The following is a 13260-nucleotide window of genomic DNA, read 5'->3' on the forward strand; positions in this document are numbered from 1 at the left end:
GTAGGGATGAAGGCTATGCATTAATTCCTACTTACTAAAGCTAATCCAGCTATTTCCACAGTAGAATGTCCAATCTGCCAGCAATAGGGACCTATTCTGAGCCCCAGTTTGGTCCCATCCCTTGAGAAAACCAATCAGCCACTGAGTGGTAACATTTGAGACAGAGCAGGGACACCAAACAGCAGGCAGGACTCTGGACAGCCACCAGCAGAAGGAGGGATTTAGGCCCTTAGGAAGATCTGAGAGGGGGAGGAAGGCCACAACTATCTGTTTTTGTTCAGGTCAGAGCCAAGTATGGAGGGCCTGCAATGTGCCAGCCCGCCGCTCTAGGGCTCAGGGGTAGAAATGAACAAGAAATAATACCCAGCACCCAGAAGCCTACAAAATTCCAGACAAGTATCAGTTTTATTCAAGATAAGTCCCCAAACACCAACAAAGATGATCACAGAATTTTTTTTTTTTTTTTTTTTTTTTTTTGCGACGGGATCTTGCTCTATTGCCCAGGCTGGAGTGTAGTAGCACAATTACAGCTCACCGCAACCCAGACCTCCTGGGCTTAAGGGATCCTCCCACTTCAGCCTCCCAAGTACGTGGGACTGCAGGTGTGCGCCACCATGCTGGGCTAATTTTTGTATTTTTTATAGAGACAGGGTCTCACCATGTTACCCAGGCTGGTCTCAAACTCCTGAGCTCAAGCAATCCACTTGCCTCAGCCTTGCCACCTCACCAGGCTGATCACAGAATTTTGAGTTTGCTAAGCTTTATGGTTTTTAATGCACTTTCACATATTACTTCACTTGATTTCCCTCTTCTTTAAGATTCCTTATTTAAATTCTGGTTTTTAAAACGTTTTAAAAAAAATACCACCAGTCCCTGAGCAGAATTCCTTACTTAGCTTAATGACCTTTGAGAAGTCAGCTAAACAGAGTAAACTATAAAATAAAAGCACAGAGACAGAATTTCTCCCATCCTTTTGCTCAACTGAAAGCGTACTCTATTCATTTCGATGGCAACAACAGCTTTAGTGAATTAGAACAACCCGAACCTACCAGAAAGAATGAGAATAAACCATTCAGCCAACCCCAATGACGGGGGAGGGAGAACAGCGAGCTTGCAAATCCCCTTACTCACCGAAATGGGCCCTTTTGTGTGATTTCCTGTGGAGGCAGCAGTCCGGGCTGCTATATATACAGTGACGCTCCCCCAGTCCCACACAGCACCGAGAGCACGTCTGCTTGCTTCCTTCAGAATGGGAAAGGTAAGTCCTGGGTACCGGATGCTCGGCCTTGGCCCTGAGGCAATAGTCTCAGTGGGGGCCAATCGCTCCTTGCTCCTACATCTTCCATTTTGCAGATCACCTTCTATGAGGACCGGGCCTTCCAGGGCCGCTGCCACGAATGCACCACTGACTCCCCCAACCTGCAGCCCTATATCAGCCGCTGCAACTCCATCCGGGTGGAGAGCGGCTGCTGGATGATCTATGAGCGCCCCAACTACCAAGGTCAGCAGTACTTCCTGCGGCGCGGGGAGTACCCGGATCACCAGCAATGGATGGGCCTCAGCGACACCATCCGCTCCTGCCGCCTCATCCCCCCGGTGAGTGTGGCTCTGTCTTGGCCTTCCACCTTTTTGAAAATAAAAGCTATTTAATGATATTATTCTTTGTTGTTGTTGTTGAGACAGAGTCTCGCTCTGTCACCCAGGCTGGGGTGCAGTGGCGCCATCTCGGCTCACTGCAGCCTCACTTCCTGGGTTCAAGAGATTCTCCTGCCTAAGCCTCCCAAGTAGCTGGGATTCCAGGCATGCACCACCACGCCCAGCTAATTTTTGTATTTGTGGTAGAAACGGGGTTCACCATGTTGCCCAGGCTGATCTCGAACTCCTGGCCTCAAGTGATCTGCCTGCCTCGACCTTCCAAAGTGCTGGGATTACAGGCATGAACCACTGCATCTGGCCTATTTAATCATATTATTCGTAAACCAAATAGTTCCAACTAGAGGACAGAAAGTGGAAGTGACAGTACCAGCCGGCCAGTCTAGAACGATGTCTCGGATGGGAAGCCGTTCCTCATAAACTCTTTGTTGTTTTTTTTTAAATCACATGCTCCCAGATTTTATATTTTAAATGTAATCAAAAAGTTGAAAGATCACAGACTAATTAAGAAAAAGCAGGACATGGAGGAAACTAAATTTACCATCTGTTCAAGATAAAATGTATTAAATGTTCATTTCAAGCCATAGCAAGTCAGAAATCAAATATATCAAAATGTATAAATATAACCTAGAGCAGTTTAATTGATTAAAAAATACTTCTGTTTGCTTTGTCTTACTTTTCTACTTGATTATTCCTCCTAGAGAAGATAGGATCCTGTCTTCTGATTTCTATTCTAATTTAATGGTCAGTACCTATTAGCTCAGTTAGAGGTATAAATTAGGGAAAAGGCTAAATCTGAAACTAAAGTTTGAGATTCCACATTTTCTGGGGAGTGATTGCAGGGTTCTTAGAACTGTGGCATGTGGGAGGCATGGGATACAGTGTCATCAAAACAGAACTGAATGAAGGTGATCCCTGCTTCTGAGGGAAATGAGTAAGTTGAGAGCAGGAGTCTAGAAAGGAAACTTAAAAGTCAGACAGATTGAAATTTGAACTGAAGACTAGGCACAGTGGCTCAAGCCTGTAATCCCAGCACTTTGAGAGGCCAAGGTAGGCAGATCATGAGGTCATGAGGTCAGGAGTTCGAGATCGGCCTGGCCAACATGGTGAAACTTGTCTCTACTAAAAGTACAAAAATTAGCTTGGCATAGTGGAATGCACCTGTAGTCCCAGCTACTCAGGAGGCTGAGGCAGAAGAATTGCTTGAACTTGGGAGGTGGAGGTTGCAGTGAGCTGAGATTGAGCCACTGCACTCCAGCCTGGATGACAGAGTGAGATTCCGTCTCAATAAAAAAAAAAAAAAATTTGAACTGAAACTGGGGTTATGAAAGCAGAGATAAGGAAAACAGGTCATTTTGTTTTACAAGAGCTTAAGAGTCCTTGTTCCATAGGTTACATAAAAACAAATACATTAGTCTTACAGAAAATAGCTAAATGTTGCTATCTTTTAAACAATGGTAATATATCAAATGATCAGGGCTCAGTGACTCAGGTCTGTAATCCTAACACTTTGGGAGGCTGAGGTGATTGGATCACTTGAGCCCAGGAGTTTGAGACAAGCCTGGCCAACATAACAAAACCCTGTGTCTACCAAAAAAGATACAAAAAATCAGCCAGATGTGATGGTGCTCGCCTGTAGTCCCAGCTACTAGGGAGCTAAGGTGGCAGGGTCACTTGAGCTCAGGAGACTGAGGGGGCTGTGGGCTATGATTATGCCACTGTACTTCAGCCTCGGTGACAGAGGGAGGCCCTGTATCAACAAACAAGTGTGTGTATGAGTGTGTGTGTGTAATAGTGAGTGCCAAACATCTGAGACAGATCTCAGTCAATTCAGAAAGTTTATTTTGCCAAGGTTAAGGACACACCCATGACAGCCTCAGAAAGTCCTGAGACATGTGCCCAAGGTGGTTGGGGGTACAGTTTGCTTGTATACATTTTAGGGAGACTTGAGACATCAATCAATATGTGTAGGATGTAAATAGGTTCAGTCTGCTAAGGCAGGAAGTAGGGGCTTCCTGGTTAGAAGTAGATAAGAGAAAAAAGGTTCTTTTGAGTCCTTGGTCAGCTTTCCACTGAATACGCAATTTAGTCTGGCTCAGTGAATCTGCATCTTTACATAAACAGTAGGGGAGAGGAAGCAATCAGATATGCATTTGTCTCAGGTGAGCCTCCGAGGGATGACTTTGAATAGAATGGGAGGCAGCTTTGCCCTAAGCAGTTCCCAGCTTGAATCTTCCCTTTAGCTGAGTGATTCTGAGGTCCCAAGATTTATTTCTCATTTGCTATTTGTATATAATATGATGCTTAGCTTTCCAATGATTCTCAGTTTTCTCCTTTGAGAAAGGCTTTCTCAAATAACAGGCACTAAAGTGATGTGATAAATTTTATCATAAGCAAATCTTAACTCCCAAAGACCTCGATCTGCCCATGAATCATTAGACTCAGTGGTGGGTGACTGGGGGTGGCACAGCCCCTTCACTTTGCAACATGGTTGTTCTAGAAGCAAACTTGGCCCGGGAGAACTTTCTAGGCAGCTGTGGCAGGGGAGGTGTAGGGACTGGAACTTCAATTTCAACCTATTTTTGTTCGTTTCTTGCTTTTCTGTCACTCCAGCATGCTGGCACTTACAGAATGAAGATCTACGAGAGAGATGAATTGAGAGGACAAATGTCAGAGCTCACAGATGACTGTCTCTCTGTTCAGGACCGCTTCCACCTCGCTGAAATTCACTCCCTCAATGTGCTGGAGGGCAGCTGGATCCTCTATGAGATGCCCAACTACAGGGGGAGGCAGTATCTGCTGAGGCCGGGGGAGTACAGGAGATTTCTTGACTGGGGGGCTACAAACGCCAAAGTTGGTTCTCTTAGACGAGCCATGGATTTGTACTGAAGTATTTAGATTCTCCACTTTTCTCCTTTAAAATCTAATAAAATATTTAGCTTGTGTTTCTGGCACTAGTAGAGTCCTGTCTTTCTTTCAACCTATTAAGCATTTATAAGCAATTATGGCACTCGGCTAACCATAATAACATGTTTTCAAGATGGGAAGCAATCTTTCATAAGGGGAATAATCCAGATGTGACATGGTAAAAGCCCCATAAAACTGCATACCTCAACCATACCTTGGCTTTCTGTTGAAATTGCTCTCTGTAACCCCTAATGTGACAGGCAAGCAGTCCAAACCCACGCCATCTTGGCCCCTGCAACTTGTAATAAGTAATTAAGGTCTGTGATTTCCACCCTACCCAGCCAATGTGTAAACAAATGCTTATCTTAACTTTTGTGAACCGCTTAAGTAACAATCAGAATGTCAAAAGTCCCCTGGCCCTTGGAATGTGCGGAGCCCCTCACCCTCATCTTCGCCCAGCAATCCACTGGAATGTCCGGAGCCCCTCACCCTCATCTCCGCCCAGGAGGTGATTTACAGAATCCACTGGCCCTCAGAACGTCTGAAGCCCCTCACCCCCACCCCTGTCCCTCACCCTCACTCCCGAGGTGGTTTTACGGGTATAAAAGGTCTTGACACCCTCCTTTCGGGGCCACAGGTTGGAGAGACTCGAGTCCTCCGTGGCCACCGGCAATAAAGACCCTGCAATTTGGCATACTTTTATCTTGGTGTTGACTTTCTATGCTTGGGCCGAACAACACAGAGATACTATTTCCAGCACTCTTCTAATGACTAAAATGTGTGGGCTCAAATAAAAACTCAGCTCACTTGGGCTCAGGCCATTTGTAGTTAGTCTCCCAAGGCTAGGTTTGCAGCTATAGTGGTGAGTTCGCACTTTTTGAAACACCACCAAGTTATCCCTCCAGGTTAGCTCTATTGTCTTCCCTAGGTGAGCCCTATTGTCTTCCCTAGGTGAGCCCTATTGTCTTCCCTAGGTGAGCCCTATTGTCTTCCCTAGGTGAGCCCTATTGTCTTCCCTAGGTGAGCCCTATTGTCTTCCCTAATAACCCAAGCCTTAGCTGATGAGGAAACTTGTTCGCAGCATCTAGGCTCTTACTTCAGCTCCATAAACAAACACGTAAATGAACTGGTCCGCTCTTACCTATGGCACTCCTGGCCTTCTAACACCATGCCTTTCCTCTCACTTCCATTGCCAATACCTCATTCCACGATGAGATTTCCAGTCCAAATATAATTCATTGTGTTTTACTGTATGTGCTTTGTGAAAGAATTTCAGGACATTGACGAAAACTACATGCATGTGGGGAAACAGCCTCATGTCATTTCAGTAGAGAGTAAAGTATGATGACACATAGAAAATAATACTACGTGGAAAATAAGGAATTGAAATTTTCTGGAGAAATTTGTTTGACTGTATGTTTGTTTTCTTTGGTTTTTAAAAATGCATTAATGTTAGCCAGGCACAGTGGCGTGCACCTGTAGTCTCGTCTACTCGGGAGGCTGAGGCAGGAAAATTGCTTGAGCCCAGGAGTTCAAGTCTAGCCTGAAGAACAGAGCAAGAGTTCATCTCTTTTTTTTTTTTTTTTGGAGACGGAGTTTCTCTCTTGTTACCCAGGCTGGAGTGCAATGGCGCGATCTCGGCTCACCGCAACCTCCACCTCCTGGGTTCAGGAAATTCTCCTGCCTCAACCTCCTAAGTAGCTGGCATTACAGGCACGTGCCACCATGCCCAGCTAATTCTTTGTATTTTTAGTAGAGATGGGGTTTCACCATGTTGACCAGGATGGTCTCGATCTCTTGACCTCGTGATCCACCCACCGCGGCCTCCCAAAGTGCTGGGATTACAGGCATGAGCCACCATGCTCGGCTAAGAGTTCATCTCTTAAAAAATAAATAAATAAAAATTAATTAATTAATTAAGGTTGCTAATAAAAAAAGTATGCTACAATAAATTTTTAAAATTTAAAAAAATATGGTACAATACATTTTTAAAATTCAAAATAAGTGGCCAAGTGCAGTGGCTCATGCCTATAAGCCCAGCACTTTAGGAGGCTGAGGCAGGCGGATCACCTGAGGTCGGGAGTTCGAGACCAGCCTGACCAAGATGATGAAACCCCATCTCTACTAAAAATACAAAAATTAGCTGGGCATGGTGGCACATGCCTGTAATCCCAGCTACTCGGGAGGCTGAGGCAGGAGAATTGCTTGAAACCGGGAGGCGGAGATCGCGGTGAGCTAAGATCGTGCCATTGCACTCCAGCCTGGGCAACAAGAGCGAAACTCCATCTCAAATTAAATAAATAAATAAATAAATAAGGAAATTGGGTCTGAGGGAAAAGCAAGAGTAGGAGAGACAAGACAGAGCCAAGAGTAAGGTTCGAGCCCTAGTTGTGTGCTGTGAAGTGCTTTGTTCAGTATAGATAGACCCAGATTTGGATCCAGCAGCCAACAAGGCAGAGAAGGAAACAAGATTCGACAAATTAACTAACTATTCAAGATAAGCCTAACCATCATCAGTAATGAAACCTAAAAGAAAGTTTTCTTGTGGGTCCTCATAAAGAGGGTACTAAGGAAGCACCATCCTCAAAAACATCCTGCAGAAATTAAATAAGATTTCGTGGATGTTTCATATAAGGTTCATCACTAAAACAAACTAATGGCTTCAGATCAAAATTTATCAGAAGTACTCCATCCTTTGAGATTCTAATGAATTGCCTCAAATCCCATCTTACGTGGGGGTGGGAGCTTTGTGCATCCACTTCCACCAACATATCCATAACCAAATGTCCTTTGTAATTCTGGAGAAGGAATGAGTGGCTTATGCTTCTCTCAGGAGCCCTTCACTCAGAACTCCTGCCTTGGCATTGGGTGGGTCATCTTGCTTCCCACATGTGCTACTATTCTGTCCTCATGTACCACACTGACCCACATAGGGGACAGAGCTCCTTTTCCTCTAACTTCTGAACCATCTCTCACATGGGGCACTGATGTGTGCAGCTGCCTTTATTACAAAGAGTATGGGAGCACACCGCAAGTTTACATCGTAACAGTACATTGATGCAAATTTAATATTAGATTGCCCTGCTTTATATGGCCTATAGGCTTCAACCTACTGCTGCGTGATCAGTCTTCTCTCCCTTTCTTGTTCCTTTCTTCTTGGCTGTTAGCCATACCCACAGGGGTGGGGGTGTTCTTCTCTCTCTTTTTTTTTTTTTTTTGATGGAATTTTGCTCTTGTTGCCCAAGCTGGAGTGCAATGGTGTGATCTCAGGTCACTGCAACCTCCGCCTCCCGGGTTCAAGCGACTCTCCTGACTCAGTCTCCCGAGTAACTGGGATTACAGTCGTGTGTCACCATACCCAGCTGATTTTTTCTTATTTTTAGTGGAAACGGGGTTTCACCATGTTAGCCAGGCGGGTCTTGAACTCCTGACTTCAGGTGATCCACCTGCCTCCACCTTCCAAAGTACTGGGATTTCAGGTGTGAGCCACCATGCCCGGCTAAGGGCTGTTTATTTTTATTTTTATTTTTGACGGTTTCTCGCTTCGTCACCCAGGCTGGAGTGCAACAGTGTGATCTCAGCTCACTGCAACCTCTGCCTCCCAGGTTCAATCTCCTGCCTCAGCCTCCTGAGTAGCTGGGACTACAGATGCGTGCCACTATGCCCCGCTAAGTTTTGCATTTTTTTTTTTTAGTAGAGACGGGTTTCACCAAGTTGGTCAGGCTGGTCTCGAATTCCTGACCCCGTGATCTGCCTCAGCCTCCCAAGTGCTGGGATTACAGGCGTGAGCCACTTCGCCCAGTCCTGGGCTGTTCATTTTTTATAGAAACTTCTTCCATCTCATGTGCTCAAGGTCTCTATATCCAACACCCAAGGGGCTTCTAAACAGACTAGCATATAATTTGTTTCTTAAATTTTATTTATTTATTTATTTGAGACAAGAGCTCATTCTGTCACCCAGGTTGGAGTACAGTGGCATAATCACAGCCCATTGCAGCCTCCCTCTCAAGGGCTCAAGTTATCCTCCTACCTCAGCCTCCCAAATAGCTGGGATTACAGGTACACACCACCACGCTCAGCTAATTTATTTTATTTCTAGTAAGGCAGGGTCTTGTCATGTTGCCCAGGCTGATCTCAAATTCCTGAGCTCAAGCAATCCTTTTGCCTGGGCCTCCCAAAGTGCCAGAATTACAGGTGTGAACCACCAAACCCAGCTATAAACTCGGTCATTTGTTTTAGTTTTAGTTTTAGGTTTAGGTTTTTTTTTTGAGATGGAGTCTTACTTTGTCGCCCAGGTTGGAGTTCAGTGGGGCGATCTCTGCTCACTGCAACCTCCGACTCCTGGTTCAAGCGATTCTCCTGCCCAGCCTCCCAAGTAGCCAGGACTACAGGCATGCACCAACATGCCCAGCTAATTTTTGTATTTTTAGTAGGGATGGGGTTTCACCAGGTTGGTCAGGCTGGTTTCAAACTCCTGACATCAAGTGATCCACCCACCTCTGCCTCCCAAAATGCTAGGATTACAGGTGTGAGCCACTGTGCCTGGCCTGCAGTGGGTCATTTTTGAGAGTGAAAGTATATACTATTCATAATTACAGAGGCATGAACCAGAACTGTTCTAGGCAAACTAGGATGCATGTTTAGCCCACTGTATGTGTGTATATATCGAGAGTACAAATATATATAAAGATTTACTTCCTGAAAAAAAATCAGAATCTGGAATTATTTAGTGTTAACTCTTCCTAAATCTTAGCTTTTTAACCTTTAAACTCACTGTAAGGTCTGTTTTCACCGAAGACGAAACGGAGAAACTGAGGCCAGCACGAAAATAATCCAATGCAAGGGAATTTACTCAGGCTCCCGGACGAGGTTCAGGTTCTGCGGTCCGGACAGGAAGGGCCGGAGAAGTCGCACGGACTCCGCTCAGGCACGGGGTTTTATAGGGAGTGGAGGCATCCGATTGGCTGTGGCCAAGGTGGGTGGGACAAAATGGAGGGGAGTGGGACCCGGATGGAAGGAGGCATGTCTGAGCTCCCGGCGAGGGGAGGAAGGCGTGTCCGAGCTCCCGGCGAGGGGAGGAGGCGTGTCCGAACTCTCCACGACGCGGCCAACCTTACACTCACAACAATAGTGATGGCTTCCTGGAGATATTAATCAGAGACCTCTGTTTGTCAACAGTAATATGTCAAACATAATTTTAAAAACCAAAAGCTTGGAGTGCTGAATTTTATGCTATTTTCCTAGAAGACATAAAATCACATATTTTGGCCGGGTGCAGTGGCTCCCACCTATAATCCCAACACTTTGGGAGGCCAAGGCAGGCAGATCACTTGAGGCCAGGAGTTTGAGATCACCCTGACCAACATGCCGAAAACCCATCTCTACTAAATTATTATTATTATTATTATTTTTTTTTTTGAGACGGAGTTTCGCTCTTGTTACCCAGGCTGGAGTGCAATGGCGTGATCTCGGCTCACCGCAACCTCCGCCTCCTGGGTTCAGGCAATTCTCCTGCCTCAGCCTCCTGAGTAGCTGGGATTACAGGCATGCGCCACCATGCCCAGCTGATTTTTTGTATTTTTAGTAGAGACGGGGTTTCACCATGTTGACCAGGATGGTCTCGATCTCTTGACCTCGTGATCCACCCGCCTCGGCCTTCCAAAGTGCTGGGATTACAGGTGTGAGCCACCACGCCCGGCTCCATCTCTACTAAATTTAAATACAAAAATTAGCTGGGCGTGGTGGCACAAGCCTGTAATCCCAGCTACTAGGGAAGCTGAAGCACAAGAATCGCTTGAACCTGGCAGGCGGAGGTTGCAGTGAGCTGAGGTCATACCACTGCACTCCAGCCTGGGCAACAGAGACTCTGTCTCAAAAAATAAAAATAAAAGTAAATCACAGTCTTTAGGTATGGAAATTATTCTAAAACATCTGAACTGGAAGAGATTAGTGTTCCTAAATCTCTTTGATCAAGTAATTATTCTTAGAAATTGGCTACTCCTGGTTGGGCGCTCACGCCTGTAATCCTAGAATTCTGGGAGGCCGAGGTGGATGGATCACCTGAGGTGAAAAGTTCAAGACTAGCCTGGCCAACATGGTGAAACCCCATCTCTACTAAAAATACAAAAATTAGCCAGGCGTGGTGGTACACATTTGTAATCCCAGCTACTCTGGAAGCCAAGGCAGGAGAATTGCTCCAACCCAGGAGGCAGAGGTTGCAGTGAGCCAAGATTGCACCACTGCACTCCAGCCTGGGAGACAGAGTGAGACTGCATCTCAGGGGAAAAAAAAAGAGAGAGAAAAAAGAAATTGGTTACTCTTATTCCTGGGATACAGGCAAAGAAAAAGATGTCCTCCTCTTAATGCCAACATAAAGAGAAAGTCAATACTGGGGAGTGGCCTGGGGAAGTGATTATGTCCAAAATAACTCCCTTCACTTCTTCTCTTCCTCCTCTCTGTTTAAAGTAAATCCTCGGACCTCAAAGAGTGGAATGGAAGAAAAGATACCCCATAGAATCCCACCAATCTTTTCCCTATTGAGATGAGCCAACAATCTGAGATAATTCCAGTGTCAGCCTTCGTACTCGACACTCCAGACACCCTACACAGTGTTTCCTGAGTATCCAGTCTTTCCTGCGTATCCTAGTTTGTAATACTAAGTCTGGATTTAAGCCTTTTTCTTCCTTTTTTCACTCTTTCCTCCCTTTGAATTTATGATGTCCTCTTGTCTGTTTAATCTTATAAACGCCCACCACACAAAGATACTAAAGAAGCAGCTATTACATAAAGAAGTGCCAAGATCTGTGTGCTGAGTTATGCCCTCAGAGGGTTCCCCTCATTAGGGACCGCTTCTACAATATTCCTGCCCTGCTACCTTGGGGTTAGGTCCTGATGTTAGTATGTGTCCCATTCTCATCTTTTCAGTCCTTGGAAGTTCAATTATTTTCTTCTTTGTGGGTTTGTCAAGGCAAAAGTGTCCATCACAACCACCTGTTGCTTAAACGAGAAGAAATGCATTGTCAATTTTTTCCAAGAGGAATATTACTAGGACTCAAGCAAAGGTGGGTCAATGATTACTCCCTGTGTTCTTGTCCTTTACTGCACAGTCACCAAAGACACATTGAGAGAGTCAACCAGAAGCTAGGGCCTCTGTTACAGTGATCCTTGGTCCCTTATTCAGTCTCTTTGTTTGGGACACTTTGGTCTACACGGCTACCACCTAAATGACCTCCGCTTATTTAACCAAGCACACACAGTCAAGCACACACTGCATAACTATGTTTGGTCATTATGGCATATACAACGATGGGCCACATCTATAATAGTAGTCCCGTAAGATTATAATAGAGTTGTAAAATGCCTATCGCCTAGTGATGTCATAGTGTGACATCTTAGTGCAACACATCACTCACGTATCTGGTGATGCTGGTGTTGGTGTAAATAAACCGCCTGTGCCGTCAGCAGTATAAAAGCATAGCATATACAATTATGTACAATAGTGCATAATATTTGATCATAATAAGCAACTATGTTACTGGTTTGTGCATTTACTATGCTATACTATTTTTTTCTTTTTTTTTTTTTTTTTTCGAGATGGAGTTTTGCTCTTGTTGCCCAGGCTGGAGTGCAATGGCATGATCTCAGCTCACTACAACCTCTACCTCCCAGGTTCAAGTGATTCTCCTGCCTCAGCCTCCTGGGTAGCTGGGATTACAGGTGCACACCACCATGCCCAGCTAATTTTGTATTTTTAATTGAGACGGGTTTAATAGAGATGAGATTTCACCATGTTGGCCAGGCTGGTCTAAAACTCCTGACCTCAGGTGATCCGCCCGCCTCAGCCTCCCAAAGTGCTGGGATTATAGACGTGAGCCACCATGCCTGGCTTAGTGTATGTTTTATTGTCACTTTAAGGTATTCTCCTTCTACTTATATTAAAAAAGAATAGTTAACTATAAACAGCCTCAGGCAGGCCCTTCAGGAGGTATTACAGAGTAAACATCGTTATCATAGGTGACAGCTCCATGTATGTTTTTGCCCATGAAAATCTTTCAATGGAACAAGATGTGGAAATGGAAGACAGTGATGCTGATGATCCTCACCCTGTGTATGCCTAGACTCATGTGTGTGTTTGTGTCTTCGTTTTTCACAAAAAAACTTAAGAAGTAGAAGACTAGACCAGGCACGTGGCTTACGCCTGTAATCCCAAAGAGTTGAGAGGCTGAGGCGGGCAAATCACTTGAGCCCAGGAGTTTGAGACCAGCCTGGGCAACACGGCAAAACCCCATCTCTACTAAAAAAAAAAAAAATAGAAAAAAGTTTATATAATAAGGATAAAAAGAAAGAAAATATTTTTGTGCAGCTATACAATGTTTGTGGGGGTTTTTTCTTTTTTTTTCCTAGTCAAGTGAAGTAGTGGGAATGGAAAAGGAACAGAGAAATTTGTAACTGGTTGTGATCAATTAGTTGTAAACACCACTGCACTCGGACCAGCGTGTTTGTGTTTTAAGCTAAATATTACTACAAGTCAAAAAGTTTTAAAATGTTAAAAAGTTTATAAAGTCAAAAAGTTATAGTACGCTAATGTTAGTTTATTACTGAAGAAAGAAACGCATTTTTAAATCAATGTAGTGTAACCTAAGTGCACAGTGTTTATGAAGTCTACAGTAGTGTACAGTAATGTCCTGGGCCTTTACATTC

General features: G+C 44.7%; 2 protein-coding genes across 3 annotated transcripts in view; one reads left to right on the forward strand and one right to left on the reverse strand.

Moving 5' to 3' along the window:
* The window catches only part of PIKFYVE (phosphoinositide kinase, FYVE-type zinc finger containing), a 222236-nt gene that overhangs the window by 184946 nt on the left and 24030 nt on the right, over positions 1-13260 (reverse strand). The gene's annotated exons all lie outside the window — the stretch shown is intronic.
* Positions 1212-4607, forward strand: LOC105723031 (gamma-crystallin B). Of its 2 annotated transcripts, XM_021667129.2 has the most exons (4): positions 1250-1258; positions 1354-1596; positions 3031-3044; positions 4284-4542. In XM_021667129.2, exons 1-4 carry the CDS (start codon positions 1250-1252, stop codon positions 4540-4542), a joined length of 525 nt encoding a protein of 174 aa, XP_021522804.2. The 2 variants fall into 2 exon arrangements, with proteins under 2 accessions (XP_021522802.2, XP_021522804.2); XM_021667127.2 differs by lacking the exon at positions 3031-3044 and having other exon boundaries at positions 1212-1258; positions 4267-4607.

Source organism: Aotus nancymaae, unplaced genomic scaffold, assembly GCF_030222135.1.
Source record: "Aotus nancymaae isolate 86718 unplaced genomic scaffold, 86718_ANA_hifiasm-v0.15.2.pri h1tg000008l, whole genome shotgun sequence".
NCBI classification, from domain to species: Eukaryota; Metazoa; Chordata; class Mammalia; order Primates; family Aotidae; genus Aotus; species Aotus nancymaae.